A 22,824-nucleotide genomic window follows, 5' to 3' on the forward strand; every position below is an offset into this window, starting at 1 on the left:
TCTGTAACATGAACTCAGTGATATGCCACCATTCCACTGATTCTGCACATGCGTTCATTTCTCAGGAATGCTTGTAAGCTGGGTTATGCCTTTCTCTAAGATAAGCAGACTTACATGCGGGGGAAAAAAAATGGCAGCGTGTTGCACACAGAAAGATTCTGCTCTCTGCAGGAGACTTCTTCCACAAAATGCAAGTTCTAATATAGAACATTCCAAAGGCTCCTGTCTTACTGGCTATACCACACACATGCTATTTACAGCAAAAGTTGAATACAATGGAAGTCCTTTTCTGTTTACATTTTAAAAATGAAGGCAGTATCTTGAAAGCCAGTGCACTGCAGGAATTTCTAAGTTTCAAAGATCTTTTAATCAAACACCAAGAAATAGTGTATGTGACCCTCTCTGTTAGTTTAGAGCCTAACCACTTAGACTTGCAGGTTACAATATATTTTAAGAGTATCATGTAATATATTTTTCTAAAGTACTTCTGCTTCTTATTTTGTGAATGTAGGAAATGGCGAGAGCTGTGTAATGATTTCAGGCTTGAGTCCAGTTTTGTACTTCTTTTTTATCCATGATAACTATTACATGGTACATTATGAATTTCAATACAGATAATATAGAGAGATTTCACAGACATGACCGTATCCATTTCACTCATAATTACTATACAGTGAATAAGGAAAAAAATCTAGGTATCGAAAGAAGATGATTTTATGACTAAAAAACAGAACTACTGTGGAGACACTGTTGGTACTATAACTGCCTCTCCCACAGATTTCCTGTACAGCTTTGAGTAAGGTACTTAATCTTTCTGTGCCTCAACTCCGCATGGGTAAAGCAGAGGTCAAAATACTTAACTTCATTGGCATGTTTTAAGTATAGAAACATTTGTGTTTGGGAAGCTACTGGGTATTGCTAACAATAGCTATGCATGTGCCACTGAAATACAAAAGAAAAATACGTTTTAGCACAGAGTTTGAAAGGTGTAGAGAAAATAGAAGTATGGCACCTCACACTGAACAAAGAAAATGAAAAATCAGCTGCTTTAGTGAGTGAGCTTGAAGTATGAGGGCAACTAGCATGCAAAAATGCCATTTACAGTCTGGATTGTAATACATGAACATGCACAACAGAACAGAGTTCATTTGAAAAAGCAATGCCCAGCAATGTTAACTTTGTCATTTTATAACTTTTAAGTACTTCTTTTTGAAAGGCCAACACTCTTGTAATGTAAGGTCTTTTGTAGAAAATTTAACACATAAATATCCATACATTTGCTGTGTATATTAATTCTACCTCTTGTTCCTAAAAACAATTCAGTAATATACAGTTTTACAACATATTGATCTAGGTAACTTATGAGTCGTTTTTTTGTAAGTATGTATCAATCACTTTATTGTTTACTTGTCGTTGGAAAGAAATTGATTTAATCAAACCTTGCAGTAATACATTATTGATATATCCCCAGAAAAACAAAGTCATAATGAACCATCAAGGTCCTAATATAAAACACCATAAGGATTGGCAATTTTTGCTTCAATCCTTCAGCACATTTTGCAAACATGAATCACTACACTAGCAAAAGCCCTGTGCAAAACTGTAGCTGGTCTAAGCTGTAATATGTATCATTAACCTAAGAAACAGACTTGGGACAAGGTTCTCCGTAACTTGGCAATGCTGACAGGCTAGACAAAATACCACACTGTAGACTCTGTGCATCTCTGATCCTTATATACAGCAATGTATCATTTTACTGGATTTTAGCAAATCAAGACCATTCACGGTGGTGGTGGGGGGAGTGTGGGGTGATATGACATCATGAAAATAAAAGAAAGTCTTAGTCCTTCTCCTCAGCAGTGGTTCAGCCTTTGTTCTCCAGAGGCTTTTAAACTTTTCCACATGGAAATAATGATTTTAATAGATACACATTAAAATTCTTTTATGTGCATTTGTCAAACAAAAGACAGATTATTGTGGCAACTGCAGCAATCACTTGAAAGAGTAAAGTTAGAATAGCACTTAGTGTATTTTATAGACTTTCGAATACATCTTGCCAGTTTAAAGCATGAAGAAGCAAGCACTGTAATAACACTCACTATCATCATTATTTTGGCAAAGGTGAGTGTTTTAGTGCACGTAACTTTTGTTAGAATTATGAAAAATAAAAGATAGTAGTGACACTGTGAGAATGTGGCACCATTTCATTTTCTGAGTAAAGGGCTTTTTTATACAAATATCAACATATCCATATCAGAACATCCTCATCAAAGCTGAATTACTGTAAGATTTTGTAGGATGTACAGCAAACGTTATCAGAATCTAGCACTAACCAAACATATGAAAATATCTAGGTACAGCTGACAGAGACATCTATAGGTAGTATCCGTCTAATACTTTATAATTACTTACACATTAAAGAAAGGCTGAACTTCCTATCTAGGAATTCATACCTCAGGGTAAAAAAACATTTTTACAAGAAATGTGCTTCACAACTTAACAAGTAATAACACCATCAGTATATCAAAAATTGATGTCATTATGAGAGACATGTTACTTAAGCAATTAAGTCTGTATCAAAGAACAGACAAAATTAAAGTTGATGTGGATAAAAAAAAAAAGAAAAGCAACAGAAAGATACGCAATAGCGTATCTTTCTAGCTTTGTATTCTTTCTATATAAATGCATCAACTGAAGCTAAACCAGACCCAACTTTGCAGAAGACACACATACGAAACTGTACAACTATACATGCTGTACTGTGTATATATAGACAATTTATTGGAAAATTCCTAGAAAAGAGAGAACCCATAGATAGTCTGAAACTGAAATGCAACATAAACAATACGTTCTATTACACTTAGCAGATGATAATACGGAATCATGGAAACAGATACAGTAGGAAAGGGGAGACAGTTTCCAAATGAAATGGGAACAGAGTAGGTCCCTAGAGCGAGAGAGCCTTTTGAGAAACAGGATCGATTACCCTGGATATTTCCCTGCTCGGTGGGGTATGCAGAGAGGGTGAACGGGAATCCCAAGATAGTTTTCGCTAATGTCCTTCTCCCTCACCCCAGTCTTCCTGTCCACACTAAAGGGACGTTAGGGATATCCTCAGATATCTCACTTTTCTATGTAATTAAAAGAATGGACTTTCTTGGGATATGTGATGCATGAACTCAGATAGAAACAATCCCTGAGTATTTACACACACACACACACACACACACGTACACACACACACAGGCAAACGAATAAAAGAGTAGGCATTTCCTCACACATACACCGAAGAAGGGATGCAGCTATTCCTCCTCTCCAGCCGGGGACGGGAGGAGGGCAGAGGGGCCGATCGCACCGCTCGCTCGTCTCACACACACGCGTCCGGAGCGGGCTGCCCCGGCACTGCAGGGAGGGGGCGAGCCCCCCTCCATACACACTCACACACACGCTCACACTCTCCCCCCCCCCACACACACACGCCCCGAACGCTCCCTCCAACGGCCCCAACTGCCAACAACAAAGCCGCGGGCTGCGCGCGGGGCTGGCGGCGGGCAGGGGCGGCGGCGGCGGGACGCGCGCGACGCACACACATACAAAGCTGCCGCAGCACCTACCAGGCGGGCAGCCTCGGCCCAGGTGCGGTCCTTCTTCTTCCTCTTGTCTTTCATGTTTGCATCTCATTGAGGTGGTTCTGGGGGGGGGCGGGGGGAAGGGCGGACCGGGGCGCGCGCGGGGGGGCCGGGGGGCCCGGAGGTGTTCCGCACGGACAATGATACGGTGACACCGAGCGCTGGAGCCCCCGGGGCGGGAGGGGCGGGGGAAGGAGGAGGCGGAGAAGGAGGAGCGGCAAGAGGAGGAGGAGGAGGAGGAGGAAAGAGGGGGCCGGGCCGGCTCGGCTCCCCGCAGCGGCGGCGGCACAGCTGACAGCTTGAGGGATGCTCCGCTACGCTCACAACAATGCACGATGACGTCACGCGGGGGAATGGCGACCGCACCAAACATCCCCGCGGCGGCGGCGGCGGCGGCGTCCGCCCTCGCGAGGAAGCCGCCCGGGCGCGCGCCCTCCGCCAAACCTCGCGAGAGCAGCCGCGGCGCCGCGCTTCACCCGCGCTGGGGGAAGTGGGGAGGGGGCCGCCGGCCGGGGCCCGACTACGGCTCCCGTGGTGCAGCGCGGCGTGGCGCGAGGGGCGTCTGCGCGGGCGGCGGGGCTGTGGCGGGCAGGGTCGGTGCGGCGCCGGCGGTTTGAATCGTTATTCATAGCGCTGCGCCTCACCCGGCGCCGCTGTTTGAACTGCAGCCCCTTCCCCCCTCCTCAGCTACAGCGCATTTCTTTCCCCTTTCGGCTGGTCGCTCTGAAAGTGTTAAACCTAGCTTAAAATAGGGCTTGGCCCTCGAGTGACTCCACTTGAGCGGTGTTTGTAGTCTCCATGTTGGCGTTTACTAGCAGTTCAGTTCAAATTACCCCAGGCCTTGGAGGGAAACAAGCAGTCCAGTCACCTCTGAAACAAAACAGGATCGCTAATCCGTGAGCGGTGCCGGCAGCCGGTTAGCTGCACTAGTGCATGTGTGTGGAGACGGCTCTGAGACGACTTGTCCTTCTGTCACCACAGGATTTACTTATGTCTCAACAATTCCACACTGAACGCAGGGAAGCATCTGAATTTTCACTCCCAAGTGACAACCCAAAATTTGACAAACCGAGCCCCAACCAAATTGCTGTCAGTTCAGAAAGATCCGTATCTGCAACTTGTTTTCTTGTCAGAGTAGGAGAAAACTCCCTTTGTTCCAGTGTAAACAAAGTCAAAGCAGCTGATATGTTAGATTCATAAGCTTGCTGAAGGATATTTTGTTTTATTTGATAACTCAGGATTAAGATATCTATGAAATGTAAAGCTATGGATTTAATACACCTTTTTGATTTATGGGATATTTTGATATGAGTTTTCTCCCCTATTTACTCCCCAAATACTGAAGTATTTTTGGAATACTATTGAAATATTTTTGGCTTTTTTGTTTAGACTGAAATGAGTTTGAAATTATTCAGGTTGTGTGTATCCATCTTTTCTGTCCCTGCTACCTCCTTCTTCCCTCTCCTAGTAACACCAATGTTCTGCCTTGCCTTCTTGATTTTGATAACAGTAAAAACTGCGTATTAAAACCCAGAAGCATACAATTCACCAGAAGAAAAATCACTCCCAACTATTGCTATTCTAAGGCTGTTTTATCTAGAAAAGTACATGAGGTAGCATTAGATGAGGTGGAAGTGGCTACCTGATAGCACTCTCTCAAAACATTCAGAAAAGCACTCACATGGTATACAGCGTTCCAACTGAAGACATGTCCTATTCCTGATCTTTATATTATAATTGGATATGATACAGGGAAGATAGTTCTTCATAACGACACCTTTCCAGACTTGATAATTCGTTTCTACTTAAACGAAAATAAAATCTTTAATGAAACAGAGTTGCTATTGAAGCAGCTGCTTTGAAATTCAATTTGGACTCCTGATTGTGTTGCTTGCTTGCTTACTTTTTCCTCAGAATTAACCAAAGAATTCTGAATATGCCTCAAAATCTTCCCAAGGAGAAGGCTGTAGAAACTGGAATATTTCGCATTCAACAGAGTTAGGCAGTATAAAAATGTCTTAAATCATTCAGTTGTAGGAACAGGTACATGTTCCTAGACTTTATTTGTAACTTACTTAATACCTTTTTGTCACTTTCAGGAAGGAAATGCTTGCTGTTAGTATAACTTTTAAGTCTATGTTTTGTTTCTTTTTCTTTGTTTTCTGCTTTTTATGCCTCTTTCCTACTTCCTTTTTCTTTCTTTTGCATTTCCTCTCCCTCAGTAACTTCCTAGTTTTACATTTCATTCCCATCTCATCCCCCATGGTAACAACCTAAATTTTTAGTAATTAAGTAGTTAATTAAAGCCTGCCTTTGAAACAACATCATGGTTTTCAGTATTGAAACTGCAACACAACTAAAAATACATAGAGAAGTTTATCAGTCACCTCTGTCACAAGTAAATGTTTCAGGTTGTTTTCAGACTTAAAGAAATGTTCCGCACTAGTTCCCTGTCTGTTCACAGTTAGATGATAATCCTGTGGCAGAACAAACTACACCATATGCATAACATGAATTGAATTTCCATTACTTCAGGAGAATTTTGGTGTTGCAGGGTTGGTGTTGGACAGAAGAGGACATTGCTCAGACAAAGGGAAAGTCAGGGACCCCCTAAGTCTGGGCTAATTATTTTTGATTGGTTTGTTGCATAGTACTATTGCCTGTTGTAGTCATGCTTTCATCTAATATTTCTATGGATACATGGAATAATCTTTTCAGTGTTATAGCCTTTCTGTTCAACTACTGCAGAAACTAGACAAGTGCTACCATTGAGTTCATCTGCATCATTCTGACAAAGTGCATATGCTCCTAAGTTCCTTGTTCAGATGCAAAGGGTTGGAAGTTATATGCTTGCAGTTAATGGCTCTGACCTTGCTGAAGAAACAAAACCATCTCTGCTCTTTACTATGTCAGAGCAGAGAGCCAATGTGCATTCTGCTCACTTTTCCTCAAGATAAAAAAATGAAGCTGTGCTCTTGAAATGAAATAATTTTCTTCAATAAATGTTGTAGCTGAATCCTATAAACAATGACAGCATACACAGAAACCAGGTAAATCAACAGACCAGTATGTTGCTGCTTTAAGGAAGTTGATGATCATGTGTAAGTCTAGAAGCACAGCAGAAGGCGGTCAAATTTGGCTTACAGAAGAAAACATTTCCTATTGATTAGTATTCGTTGCATGATTAGGACTTGACATTGCAGGACCATTGTTACTCTAACCAAATTGACAATAGCAAAACTGAGAATGAAAAGCTTGCACACTCTATTCAAATTGCATCTGGAAGCATGGCTAAAAGCTCAGCATACAACATTACAATGTTTGCATCTCAGAGTCATGATTTCAGGGAACTGCATGTGTGTGTGTGCATACACATATATATATGTAAAAAATATATATAGTATATATACCTCTGTGTGTGTGTATATATATATATAAATGTGTGTGTGTGTGTGTGTGTATATATATATACATATATATATGCTACTACTACCTTCACACCACTTCGTAATTCACATTGGATAACCAGCAAATGCAAATTTATGAAAAACTGCATAAAGATGTTATATTAAAATATATGATAATATTCTACTTGAACAATATTAATGTGAAGGTATAGTGCCAGATATTACTGTTTGACCATAAATAGAAACAGATATAGATGCATTTGTGTCATGTTATCTTTTGTCAAATCAGAAGAATGGCCATAGGCTTCTAAAATAATGCTGGACAACAACTTCTGAGTTTCATACCCAGTGAATATATGTACCCTTAGAAGTTTGACACTTGATGTATTTAATGAACCACCTGAAAAACAACTTTGTTCATGTTGATTCCTGCCTATAAATACAATTTCTAGATGCCTACTGCCAAATTCTTTATTGTGCATAGTAATATTCCTGTTAAGCAGAAATCTCTAAACTGCACTGAATGTGCAAACATATATTGGATGCATTGCTTCAATACAACCAAACAGTGGTACAATGCAAATTCCAGTTTCACAAAAGAGTATTTACAGAAATTAAAGTTTAATCTAATGTGCCACCATTACAATGGAAGTTATATTTCATATATCACAATTCAGTGAGGGAGACTGAGACATAAGATTTAAAAAACAACAAAAATAAACCTAGCTCAGAATGCTATTAATGAAAACACTGCATTTTCTGAATTAGTTTTACCACAGTACTGACAAAAAGAAAGCTGAAATGTTTGTTTTTTTGTGAACTTAATGACATTGTGACAGACAGCCATCCATTTACAGAAATGTATATTTGTATGTAAACATAGTATTTGCAGTATGTTTTCTACTCTTGATTTAAATAATGCATATTACTAATTTTTCAGACAGTATGAGTTTCACAGTATTTATTACCCTTAATGGACTTTTCTCTTTTAATCATGTGCCATATGGACTTGAATCAACATCCAGAGCTTTTCAAATATGACAATAATTCTTAATAATGAGCCTAGAATCTAATATTATCTGGATATGTTGTTGTATTTGGAAAGACTCCTGAACCTCACAAAGAAATACTACAGGGTGTACTTCTACATGTCTGTACAGGAGGGCTGAAGCTGAATTTTGCAGAATACCAAATCAGATGCACAGACTAGTTTTTCTTAGGGATGTCATCTCTCAGTTGAGGCTGAAAAAAAACTTGTAGTACGTGTAGTAGATATCAGGAATTATAGTAATGATTTTCTTTTTTAGGTCTCAAATCAAGGCATACATTGTCTATTCCTAGCTATGCATTAGTTGTAGAACTGTTCTACTATTTTGTTAAACTTAAAATTTATCCTGGACATAAGTTACTGCAGCTAATTCTTGAACAATTAAATATTTGACTTTATATAGCCAGTATTTTAAACTGTTGGCTTCAGTGTTTACAATTGTCATTATTTTTTTGTCTCAGCACAGGGATGGCCAACTACTATAAGCCTAGGGCAAGTATTTTATTCCCCTCTAGCCCTCTGGAAGACAGATAAACACTCAGATATTTCCTGGCATTGCAGCTGATCTAATAAATCCAGTTATAGCTAGCCTGCTATACCTTTCAGTATATGCACAGCAATATCCCCAGTTTAACTAGTCTATCAATCAGTCGTAATTTCAGTCAAACCATCTTCCAGGCAGTACTTCACCTAAGTCTTGTTGGCTATCACTTGTTCATAGTATGAGTGTGGAGCCACTCCTACACCAATCTGTGAGGGCAATTCCTACCAAGAACAGTTCATAAGATACCAGAAAAATGTTAGAAAGTGAATGCTACAGAAAAGTAGAGAACCTACTGCTGAGGCATTACGTTTGAACTGCATACAAATTACACCTCTTTGGTGGTTCTTTTAACAACAGAAAGACTCAGGAGCAGGAACTAGATGGCTAGCAAGATTACTATCTTTTTTGTATGACACAGTTTAGTTAAATCGAAAGCATAGCAGCTGATAGTTTATCTCATCTGCTCTTTTTCGGATGCTTATCTAGTTGATTAGAAGGAATTTGCTGCACATATTAGAAATATGGTTGCTGCAATTACAAGAGAAAAAAATTGAAGCTGTTTGCTTGTAGTATCCAATTTAACAGCAATTATATATCTTCTCTAGAAGGTGATCCAGAAATTCCAAATACACTGACGCTATTCTAAAACCACATTTTAGTCAACAAAATAAATGTCACCTACAAGATAAGTATGTGATAAAATGTCACATCAAGGTGTATGGAGTTTTTTAGGAGTTGCCAAGATACAACTCCAGAGGAGTTAATTACAAGCAAAAATTATACATCTTGCTCATGGTAGGTTATGATAAGGAGATGGTCAGTACAAACCAACAATTACAGAACAAGTATTGGTGGCCAGAACTGGATATGAATGTCTGAAGCGTCCATAAAATCTCATGTCACTCATCAGAATTAAGACAAGTGACTCACACACTACCATTACAGCCTGTCCCATACCTTTCTTGATAGATGATATCACAAAATGACCAAACACAGCATTTACATTGTGTGACATCTGCTACTATGATCATTTTCTTGTCTGTTTTCAACCAAGAGTGAGAGCTGGAAGAATTAGGTTCTGTGAAGTTTTTCTGACAAAGGGAAATGCATATAAAAGGTCATTATTGAGTTACCATCAAGCCAATGAACAATGTTCAATAGAGTTTTGAAAAAGACTTTGCAGCTAACCTGGAAGGATAAACTTGGAAAACCTTGTCTATGGACTGATTACAAATTTAAGGAGTAATGTACCATGTAATCAAAACTACACTAAGTTAAATGTTGCTAGGTTGAAGAGATGTAAACCTGAAGTAGTAGCACAATCAGATATAAAGCAAGCAGTTCAACAGAAAGAAAAATAATACAGATCATTTTTTACTAAGGATCTGCAGTTCAAATCTGGCTTTGTAAGTGCAAAACTCTGGAATCCTATGAAAAGGGGAGTCAGAATATATGTTGTCTCTCAAGATTGTTGGGGAGAAGGACTTATCTTTTGGATAAGTACAGAATGCTTCTTACCTGCTTGCACTTGCTTGCCAAGAGCAATGTAAAAATATTTTCAATTATTTCCTCGTAAAAGATTACCTCCCCTTCTCCACATTACAAGACAATGGCACAAGACAGTCTGGTCAGCGTCCTACTAGCTCCAGATAACTATCTGCATGCCTTAGAAACTGTTAGGCAAAAATAAAAAAATAGCACATTGATAACAAAATGTTAGTTTATTAATGATACCACATTACAACACAGACTCACAAAATGCAGTATTGGTGAAAAACAGCAGAGGGCATTTCTCAGATGCGCTGATGCAAAAAGAAGAGAAAATTCAGTCTGGGGATCTCTCTTTGTGTGTTTAGTCGAGGCTTGCTGCAGACATGTTGGTGGGGTTTTTTTCCTTTGCTGCTCCCTTACGGCCATGGAATCAAACCTCAGTGATACCACAGAATATATAAAACTTGGGCATTATTAGAAATCAATAAATGATTCTGTTTTAGATGTATTATATTAGTTTTCTCTATTTGAGTTGTGCTGATTCTGCAGAAACAGTAAAGATTTTTCTCCTAAACTTAGCAGATTAATCTACTTATGCTTGACACCCTGCAAGAGACTGCACTCAAGGAAATGCATGCAAATTCAGTGCCATTTTACATAATTGCTTATCAGAATAGTTTAATTTATAATATATTAGCTAATTGAATTTAAGCATTATAAAAGCCAAACAAAGGCCAAATAAAGTAGTTATTGGAATGACAATATTTTCTTTTTATGAGTATAAAATGTGGATTATAAACTTGAGGCAGAGACTGATAGAGTCCCTTTGGTAGAGTATTTGTGGTGTGGTTACCACATTCAGCATTGTTCTATAGGCATCATAACAAAAAGAATTTATATATTTGAGATAAAATTATGCACATGTGATGGTTATATACCTTTTAAAACTGTAAAATCATATATTTAAATACTCTAAGAGTATCATGCAAAAACCGAGAGTCTTCACTAAAAACATACTAATCAGAACAACGAGGCTAAAAATTTTAGTCAGAGCTTTAATGCTTACTTTCCTTAGTTGTCTTCCTGCCTTTTTGTCCTCAGCTACCCTCTGCTATATCTCTCAGATAAACTTATGCCCATAAGTTCCCATTACTCCCATTATGCCCATTATCCCATTCCTTTGAGCCATCAATTTGTGGTCCAGCTATTCAACCACAGATCATAGATCACTTATTCTTAGACCCTTTAGAGATAAAGAAAATATTTTTTTTACCACTTTTTAATAAGGAACAATTTCCCACTATAGTGAAGACTTAAAACTTTAATTTCTGTTGTGTATATACAGCTCTCTGTGCTTGTTATAGGCTGCAAAACCATATGGCACATCACAGTTTAATTGGGATGTATTGGCCCCATAACAGTTTGAAATTTAAAGCAAGCTGAAGTCTGAAGCCCTTACTATTCTCAGATCTAAACTTTTTCAATTTAAAATGTATGAGTATTCCTCTTAAGTTCAGGAGAATAGTTTTGTTAAGAAAATGCTAAAACATTAGCAGAAGCAGATTTCCAGCATGGCAGCAGATAGTACTTATGCTGGAAAATATTTGGCTGGACTGCAAAGAGCCCATGGAGGAGATGCATATCTGTTGTGTCTGGATCTATTTTTTTACAAATTATTACTAAAAAAAACCCAGAGTGTAGCAGTTATCCTGTATTCCTAACAGACCTTGTAGAAAAGTATAGAGATAATTAATGGAAATTTATTTTTGAATCTCCTAATCTCTCTCTACTCTTTTACAATATTCTCTTAAAAATGTGAGCTTATAAATTCTCAAATTCTGGACAAAGAAAGTTATGTTTTAAAAAAATATTTCAAAAAATGAATTAAACACATAATCAGATGATTTTATGCATTCTTCCAGAAAATTATAACCCACTAAGGTTCATTGTCAGAACTACAAGGGAGCTACATAACTACATTGGGCTTTATATGGCTGTTGTGATGTTTATGGATTGAAAACACTTTCACTAAATTATGACAATTTACAAAGAGGCTAATTTGGAAAATTTAAGGATTTGCGTAGCAGATGACTTCCGCTTTTAGAGCCTGACACTAGTGCAGGGACAGGAAGAAAAGGTTACTAGGCAGATTGTAAGTGTGCAATATGCAATAAAGGTTTGTGGACTATGAGCTTTTTAGATCAATCACTTTACCTAGCTGGCTTTTAGGTTATACTCAACAATGAGGAGAGGGAAAGGCTTATAAGGAAGTTATTTTGGGAAGTGAAAGAATCTAATACATTATTAACAAGAGAATATCACTTCTGATCAAATGCTTTTATAGCTGATTAGATTGGTCCACTCAATTTGCATTTAAAAGACAATTAAAATAATCTCATTATTTTCAGCATTCGTCATGCTAGAATTTATGAAAAAGGAAAGAAAAAAGTTGTACGTAATTACTGGAAATGCTTGCAAAAGAATAATATGCTGCACACGCAGCATCTATCCTGCATCAAGGCCAGCCATTTATGTACATGTGGGAGAAGAAAGCAAAAATAATCCGTTTTGTACAAAGTGCAGAAAATGCCTTTCTTGATTTGATTTAAAATGTCTAAATTGTTAATTTATGAAAAACAAGGTAACCAGTATGAGGAGTGCATAATAGTCAGTTTTTCACAGCATAAGACAATATTCCATATTAATAGATATTGTGGAAGAGAAGACATCACTTATTCCAATCCAGATATAAAGATATTTCAGGTAGATGAATATGATTGTTACAGCCCAGCAGCAAAAGGCACAGCATAAAACTTTTTTAACAAAACAGTACAGATGCTGCCTACATTCTTAGATGGAAATTTGCCATTGAGCAAGGGACCAGCTCACAGCCTATACGTCATTTACATGGCGTGCTGCACAGCAGTCTAGGTTAGCTATTGTGCAACAGAATCCTATAGCACAAATAAGAAGATATGTTTTTAATCTACTACCTGATAGAGATTCCTGTTTTTGTTCAGATGATTCAGTACTCACTAAGCAGGCCAACTGTATATATTGCAACTGCATCCAGTCCTAGGTATGTATGGCCTATAATTAAATGTATCCTTGTAATTTCAAAGAAAAAATGTTCATTATAAGTTTTCCAAATCAGCAGACTACAGTCATTGAAACTTATGCAATGCTGTCTCTTTAATTAAGTAACTGTTTTGAAGACCAGTTCTGTAAACATTTACATGCAGGATTCATTTTATGCATCCATGCGGTAATCATGAGAAAAATTTCTCCTGCTTAAAGGCCAAAAAAGACTACAATGCCTGAATTAGACTCAGGCAGAAATACCTTAATCCAAAATCACAAACCCCAAAGCTCTGTTCAAGACTTTTCTTGTCTGGAAATGTGCCTGGAGTCTGCCTATTTTAATGAATATTCTCTGCATGCTTCTTCCTGCACTGTTTCCGTGCATGCCTTCTATGAGTGGCCAGGCAAAGTACCTAAAACTACCTTCAAGATAATAAGCACTAGACTTCTGGTTAGGTGTGTTGTAACATATATAAATACACAGAAAGAAAACAGTCTAGCTGTAATCAGAGAATTTAACAAGGTGCTTAGTGTATACATTGTACTCCATCCCTGCTCTTGAAAAAATTGGAAAGAATTTTCTTATTTACTTAATGTAATGTAGTTATACTTTTAAAACAGTGAGCAAGATAGCTAAATGGATTTATTTTCTTTGACAAGATCAAATTTCAGTTAAAATTACTCTAGCTTTACTCTTGTGGTTATCCATACATTATTAAAGGACTTTCTCGTTTGGCATTTCCTCTGTGGGGAAGAGATTGGAACAAGAGTTTCAAGTTCCAAAATAAATGGAGGATGGTTAAACAAGAAAAACTGTGGTTGCTGCAGTCAGGATTGCAAACCAGATTTGGTTGTAAAAAATTATATGTGGAATCTCATGAGCCATAGAAGAAGTATAATTTTCTAACTGAGACAGTGCGCTATCACAGAAACCCTAGACTTTAATCCTAGCTCTGCTCCCTGTTTGAATCCCTTGAAGTCTTTTTTTTTTTTTCCTTTAGCACAGTTCCCCACCTCTGACTACAGATATTAATATTTCATCTCTTCGTCCATTTGTCTTCCTTGTTTATTCAAATGGAAAGTTTGTCAGAACAGGCACTGAGAATCTCTCGGTATGTGTACCTCATCAGATAAAATGGGATCCTGGTCTTCATCTTTGAGGCCATCATACAAAAGAACTTGCATATATTTGTATATGTGTTAAGATAAATGGGAGTTCTATGATATTTGAAAAATACATTTTTTCCAGCGTAAACCTCACCTTTCTTCCATATAGATACCTAGAGAAAGCTGAATGTTAAAATGTGGCATGAGATAGTCCACTGTGTCAGTGACTGAGTGGGAGAAAGCTGTCAGCTGGCCAGCGAGAGTGGTTATCCAGATGTTTTACACAACTGGAGTATCACAAAGATATCACCAGCAATAATTTTATTACAATGCAAAACTGACTGAATTCAGCATTTTTGTACAAAGGAATCTTCAGCACAGATGCAAACATAACAGTAAATACTAGTGACAGTACATGACAATGATCTTTCTCTTCATTTTTAAAAAAGAAATATTAACTGTATGGCTGGATTTCATTTTTTAAAATAATGCTGTTTTCTGAGGGATTTGAGAATATAAGAACAGTAAATTGTCACAGCACCATTTAGTTTCATAGGCCCCCTCAAACTCCCATCTTCTCAACTGTTACGATGTTGTGACTGAAAACCACCAAACCAAACATTGTTAAATATAGTCAAAAGATTTAAATTCAAACCAAGTTGAGCAGTTTTAACTTAAAGAAAATTACACTTCAAGAAGGTATTACTGGTCAAAATGTGGATACTGAAGAGCAATTCAGCCATAAATTTAGTCATACTTTCATTACCAGAAGCTGTGGAGCCAACATGGTTTGCCCTACTTATATAAATACTATATTTGGCTTTATAATATTAAGACCACACAAGCTGATTTCAAAGCATAGAGGTAGTGAATGAGTCTACATTATTTTTATGTGATTTCAGGGAGAGGTAGAAAACACTGGTGTGTTATTCACACTGTTCATTTTGTCCCCAACTAAATATAAGCACTTCAGCTACACAGAGAGAATTTTTTTTTTTTGTATCAACAGTGAAAGAGAAAAGGTAAGAAGACACTTGCCAAATTAAATAATCTTTGTGATCAGAAACTAAGAGGAGGGTCATAAAAATATACCACAAAATATGATGCATTGACTATTTCAGCTATCTTTCCATTTTTTTGTGGCATGTTATTTTAAAATTCAAATTGTAAGTATTCTTTGAACACTGGCAGTAGTGTTCCATCTTCCACATTAGGGAATTTCAGCTTTCAGAATATTATTCCATCTGAAACTTGTAAGTTTTGACCTTTTTCCTAAAGGCCAAATTTCAGTAGCTTTCCAGAGTTCTATAATCCACAGAGTATATTTCTTCCATGCTCCATAACTGATTGATTGAAAATGTAAAAATGTTGAGATTTGGAACAGTTTGTATTTCATGTGCCGATGATATTTATACTTCAAACAGTTCTCTGGCATTTTATTGGGAAAGTGATACGTTCTTCTTCCAAATAAATAATTCAGATAATGTGTTACATTTTTGTAACTAAGGAATGAAAGTCATTACTATTTATAGTGTCTTGTAGCAATTTATGGAATAATTATGACCATATCTGGGATATGGCTCTTCCTTAAGTTTGTGATTTGTGCTCATCCTATACATATTGACAGTGTTGTTGCAATTCATATGTTTTGCAGAGAGAGAATATGTTCTCTCCATGAGATCATAAGAATAGAAATATTGTTAGTAACAAAGGAATTCTGCAATTTCACCCTCTGTTTCACCCTCATCCATGAGACTGTGAATGATAATTTGTACTGAATCATTATCTAACTCTGCTTAAACCACTGAAGAATTCAGTTGATACATACATGAAATGCTTTATTTCAGGAAGTGGATGGTAGTTAGCGTTATACATATGTGGAAATAATTCCTCAATTTCTTACTCAGACTTTATACAAACATCTAATCTTACTTAACAAAATATTCTCAGATTTAAAAATAACTCAGTTAAGAGAACTGCACAAAGGTACATATTTATTTCCTCAGTGTTTTTAATAATTATTCTTGTATTTTTAAAGTGATTTAATCTAAAGGAGAAAGTGTCATTTATATTGGAAAGAGAGACAAAATACTTCAAAGAACAACACAGAACTTTCAACTGATGTTAACAGAAATTAAAGAATGGAGAATTAGATTCAAGGGAAGAAAATGAATGGAAATTTTGCTGTTGACTTCATGGGGTGAGGATTTTTTCTAGCACCCACTATATAACCTTTGAACATTAATCTTACACAACCTTTTGAAATTCATGTTTCCATAGCACATGGCTACTATTCCATGAACCTTAGAATTTGCTAGGAGCAGCATTATTAACAAGTAAAAGTACAACAAAGGCATGTCAACACATGTAAGATTTTGTTATAAATTTAGATGCATGTTTTCATTCATCATCATCCAAAAACAGTATTCCATCAGGAGTGACATGGTTATTTGTGAAAACAGCTCTTTTAAAAAAATTCATTAAAAATCAAAAGATTTATCAGGTGCTCTGAACTGAGTAGCTGAAAATAGAAATAAAATATCACTTTTAGGTTTATTGAAAGCAGTAAGTTAATTGACAAATTTTCTTTTGTTTAAATTGACAATTTTTCTTTAAGGGACCATTGGTAATTTATTTAAACTAATTTCTCATTCAAATTAAGTATTAATTATGAAATTACTACTTAGTGATGATACCGTTGAAATATGCAGATCAGATGCAGATAAGCACTGACACCTTTAATTATTTTTGTGTAGTACACATTTTTCTTTCATCACAAATGAAAGCTGGATCACTTTCTGTGATTAACAAAAATATTTCAATAACATTAGAGCATTTTAAAATCTTGAGTATTGCTAAAATGTATCTGTCATAGTAATTCCCAGAATTAAGAGCAAAAGAGAAAAAATATTTTGATTTTTATCAAAATAATATGACTGTCTCAGCCCAGAGGAAAATTATAAAAAAAATCAGAGGCAGACTATTGTCATAATTAGATACCACTTGATAAGAGAATGGGTATTAAATCCAGAGTGGCAGAGTAGAGAGTTTTGAATAATTTTAGTGTAATTATTTAACATAATTTTTACCTGGTAGGAATTATATATATTTCTTATCTCTGGTCAGAAATTTCCTTGTAGAAAGTCATAAAAGAAGCTCTCATATCTAGGAGCATGTTCATTATTTAAATGTAACAGAAATATATAGAGAAATACCAAGTACAGAAACATGTCTGTACACAATGCATCAAATATATAATTCTTGATATTATAAAGATATATAAGTTCCTGTACCAGTAAATGTTTAGATTATTTGCATATATATAACAGCTCTAAAAATTACCAGAGACTGTGTTATTATGGGAACACTTGCTTTTTTAAGAAACAGACTGCAGAACAAATGTTGCTAATAAATTGTGAGCCCTACAAATGAAGATGTGGATATATTTCTTCACTGAATACTCCCGTAACAACAAACATCATTCTGTTTAGATTTAGTTTTTGTATGTTATGAAGTCATTATAGAAGAGCAGTTCACAGAAATGAAAAGATAAACTTGAAATGGAATATTTTTGTTTTCTGAAAATATCACATCATTGTGTTGTTGAAGCAAAAGAGGTCCACATCATCAACAAGAAATAATTGACTTTATTAAAGGAACATCTCGCAGTTGGATAGAATATATATTCTAAATACTTATTTCACTGGAAATATCAACATTGTGTTTGCATATTCTGATCCAGAATTACATTTCCCCCCTAAATATTTACATTTTGTTTAAAATAGACATTTCAGACTCTAGCTGCATGTATTTTTAGATTTTATTTCACATAACTCATTCATCAGTCAAGAATCTCTTCCCAAGACTCTGCTGTGCCTCCTGCAGGTTGATTCTTTAGAATCCCTCCAGCTTCCTCAGCCTCAACAGCTGTAGGTAAAAATCCAAATGATAAACTATTAAATCTTAATTTGGTTAAAATTCTAGGCAGACCACTGAAGAGCTTCTAGAAAATATTTCCACTGTCAAAGTCCAAGTAATGTTAGCACTCTCTGAAAATTCCAAATATTATACCAGTTAGTTCTAGTTTATTCAACTTCCTTACAACTGCTTTTATTTAACCTGCTTTTGCTATAGTGTTTTCTTAACTCAGAGGTCCTACCAGGATCTTGCAACAAAACCTTTTTATACAGAAATCTGGTTGAAATATGTGGATACTGAAAACAACACTAGTACTTTATCCAAATATAAGTGTAAACTAGTAAGTCCATTTTTAATCACTCCAAAGAAATAAAACATCTCTTTAAAATGTAGTACGTTATTTCTTGGCAAGTCCACATGGCTTCATTTTCACCTTCAAAATAAACATCTGCTCTGACTTCTGAATGTATTTAAAAAGTTTAGCAAGTACTAAAAGCAATGATAGTTTATGTGTTGACACAGACCAACATGATTAGGGAATCCATTTTTTCCTTTCTCTTTTGCTCTTTTACTATACATACTTTTCCAAAGCAAATCAGATAGTGGGTAAAATCATTCATGTGCATAACAGACAAAATAAATTGAAGAAAACTCTGCTGCTATTTCTCTGTAATGAAAACCATTAGAATGATTTCATGAAAACTGGTAAATACACATTATTTAGTTTTATGCTCTCACCAGATACTGTTCTATGAAACTATACTGCCAATAGAAAAATGTAATTTTCTTGTTCAATAAAATCAATTGCAATAATGATGAGAAATAAGAATGCCACTTTTTCCAGCTAAAACAAACTTTATCAAATTACATGTATTTTAGACTTATATAACATGTTAACTAGATTAAAATTTCATTAGATTCATAATAGAGATCTCTGATAGTCAAAAAAATTTATTAAATTTCTCCGTGCTTTTCCTGTGAGGGCTATTTTAATAAGAGTTTGATCTATAAGGTATAATCAAGAGCATAAGAACATTACTGCTGTGAGAACCTCTGTCACCATTGCTACTCATATGATTTAAGTCTTTGTACCATTGGGAAAGCTGCTGATAGTTAGAAAAGACAACTGCTTTCTCACAAGGCAATAATGCGTAGGATCCTTGATCTGCTTTCTGTCTGAAAGCCGATCAAAATCAGGCAATTGTAAGACCTTAGACCTTCTGTGACAGATTTTTTGAATGACAGTTCAAATAAGGAAGATGAATGTTTGAATATAGCAATTGCAGTTTTAAAATGACTGAAGAATTTCATGAAGACACTTTTCTTTCTATCTAAATATTTTCCTGAAATTTAATTTCAGCTAAATGATAAAGAAGAAAAAATATTATTGATTGTCATACATGAGATGTAAGATGAAAGAATTCTTGGCAAGATTTCAACTTGTAGACAGATTCCAAAATATTACATAGTTTTTATTGCCAGGAGTACACTTTGGAAGGTATTTACATTGAATGTTTTTCTCATTGTGTTGTTTACTATAAGTTGTATATATATAAAAAAAGAAACAGGGTCTCAAGTTACTTTACTGTTTTATACTGATATTACTATTATATTCTGTAGTGGCCATCTAAGATATATTCTGAAGCCTGTCCTGATTCAGTACCACCTGACAGGAGAGCTTATACACGGAAATGGTCTCAGGGAAAAATGTTGCTGTTATGGGAGACAGAAAATTAAATAATGAATATCAAAGTGGTCCAAGCTATGTCTTTTGTCTAAACATTTAAAATTGTTTTCATATAATAGAATTTAAGATAGCACTATTTTTGTAATTTTCGAATTTTTCATGAAATTTCTAAGACGTTTTCCTTTTCAAAAGTAAAAAGGACAAAATAGGATTTTAAGCATTTTTAAAGAAACTGCCAATGGAACAGATAAAAGAAGACACTTCCAAACTGAAAAAGAGAAGTAGGGATTGTTTATTGTTTTATTTGTGTTTGTTTATTTCCCTAGTGTGTAAAAATGAATGAATGAAAGATCGAATGAATCATACAATCATAGAATAATTTCAGTCACAGAAGATCTCTGGAGGAAACCTGACTGCTCAAAGCAGGGCCAACTTCAAAGTTATACCAGGTTACTTACAGTCATATCTGGTTTAGTTTTGGATATTTCCAAGGATGGAAATATTTGTAGACTTATGTTAAATATGAATAATATTTTCTGTTGAGGAAAAAAATCCTGTGAACAAAAACCCTCCCAAAACTGTGAACAAAACTCTTCTCACAAATAACTCTCATCTGAAAAACTTCAGTCAGCTGAGTTAGGTAGCACCAGCATTTAACAACCAAGCAGGGAAACTCTTTCATAAATGTGTCTGGCAACGCTCTGTATATGGTAAAATAGGTTTAAGATCAAAATGCACAATCAAGTGTTATTTTTCAATTGTGAAGCAAATAGGAAAGAATATGTATGCTTTTCTGTATTAATTTTCATAAAGTCTCTTAGGTGAAAAACTTATTTAAAGAATATGTATTTTTTTCTGCATGTGAGTGTATGTGAATGTGGGGCTGCAGCTATATAAATTCATATATTACCATGAGCTAAAGCCACTGAAAGTTTTTCTTTTTCTTTTTTTTTTTTTTTTCTTCAGAATGCCATTCTGGATACTGGTTCATAATATTACATTGTTGTGAAGTAAGAATTCTTTTAAAAATGCAAGCAAATGACACTAAGTCAATGGAACGGCAACTTGTAGTGATTTTGCTAATGGGCAATATCTGGTTATGAGTGTTGACAGTCATATATTAATGTATTCATTTCTGGATTATGTAAAAATACAGACACCTATCTTAATATTTCCTCTACAAAGATGTATTTCTTGAGAAGAAACAAAGATCCAAGTACTCCGCTGGCTTAAATCAATGTTTTGTCTTTGTTTATTTTCCTAAAATTGATTTTTCTGTCATTTCTAAGTCCTAGGTATAGAATTTTCCAATCTATAACTTACCTTTAAATGAATACAAAGTCAACCGTAGCTTTATAAACAGTATTATTTCCCTGCCATACAGTGATGCATTTCCATATCTATTATTAATGCCTTGGTTGCTACTGTCTATTTTAAATTACTTTCTGTAGATTATGCCTGTAGCATGTGTTTGTAGGCATTACCTTCACATGCCACTTCTTGTTTTTCTGCTCTGATCTAAGTGAGTAACTTTTCTTTTTAAATTCAAGGCAGCAGCTTGGGAGCTATTCACATCTCCATCACTACAATTTGCATCTGCTTGTGGGTAGACAATGTCTGTCCCACCATACCATGTATTTTGATCCCAGATAAGATCTTTTTCAGTTTTTCACTACTAACCAACTAGGCTAAAGTGAGTAATTCTACTCTTTTACTGACAATTGCTTTTAGACTTTCAGAAACCAACAAAAATTGGTTATGTAGAAAGAGGTATATGAGTAAAGTGCAGAAATGCCTCTTTGAACAAAGTTCTGTTGGTCACAGTACCTCGATTTCAGCATATGAACTGTTGCATTTTGTGAGAGGTTGTGATACCTTTCTTATGCAGGTATAGGTTTAGGCAGCCAAGGCACCATCTCTAAGCACAGTATTTTGATTTCTGGAATAAAGGAATACTAGCATTGTCATAAGTGCAATCTGTCCTAATTTTTTTTTTTTTTTTTTTTTTTTTTGAAATTTGCATGAATAATTGAATATTTGCCTTCACAATCAAAGTGAGAAATATGTGTAGTGGGAAGGAATCATAAAGAACCAAACGTGTTTTTCACATACACACTAAAAGTTTTATGCAAAATTAGACATACCATTTGTTCTGTAATGACATTTTTATTTTCAGGCACTTGAAAGAAAAGCAAAGCATACAGACATCCATATCCACAAAACTGTTCCTATTTAGTAACCCAGCAATGAAGCAGCCAAAGCAGACCTGAGAAACCCACATATAGTATTTTCTTCTACCTTGCGGGACTCAGATTCACATTTTCAAGCCCATGAGGATGCCTTTAAGAAACTAAGCCTCAACAAATCTGACTCAAATACTTGAGCATTTTTGAGACCATAATAAAAACCAAATCCATTATTTGCTGGGAATCTTCTCCCTTCCTCCCCCATCTTCATACTAAGGTCTTCATTGTTGTTGAGTAATTATCTAAACTGGCTTGTTTTGATTGCATTTAACTGGTCTTTTTGTTTGTTTTGTTAATGTAATCCAAACCATTACAGAATATATTATAAAACTGCAAATACCTTTGAAGAAATAGTTTATAAGATTCCAACATAAATTACCACCAAAAATCTGTCTTTTACATCCTTCCATGAACTTACATAAACACTTTTGCTGTTAAGTGCTCCTCCCAACAATACAGCTGCTTTAGGGTTTAATTCATACTTTGCCTTAAAACATAATTGCAACAACTGGGGATGGGGCAGCAGTGCTAGATCCTGCAATACACTTGGCTTCCCCCATCCTAATTATTACTTAATGGGCTGTAAGCATGATACAAGAACAGCTTAAACATTTCTCCATAATGCTAGGAGTTTCTCAAAGTTGCAGAATGAGTATCTCATTGTGC

General features: G+C 35.8%; 1 protein-coding gene across 1 annotated transcript in view; it reads left to right on the forward strand.

The window, feature by feature from the left end:
- Window positions 1-3,964: 3,964 nt before the first annotated feature.
- Window positions 3,965-22,824, forward strand: part of CCDC178 (coiled-coil domain containing 178) — a 221,866-nt gene continuing 203,006 nt past the window's right edge. Inside the window, exon 1 of the mRNA XM_062568544.1 lies at window positions 3,965-4,226. Within this exon, the coding sequence (XP_062424528.1) occupies window positions 3,965-4,226 (262 nt within the window). The remainder of the gene's footprint in view (window positions 4,227-22,824) is intronic.

The sequence above is a fragment of the Rhea pennata genome, chromosome 2, assembly GCF_028389875.1.
Source record: "Rhea pennata isolate bPtePen1 chromosome 2, bPtePen1.pri, whole genome shotgun sequence".
In the NCBI taxonomy this organism is placed as follows: Eukaryota; Metazoa; Chordata; class Aves; order Rheiformes; family Rheidae; genus Rhea; species Rhea pennata.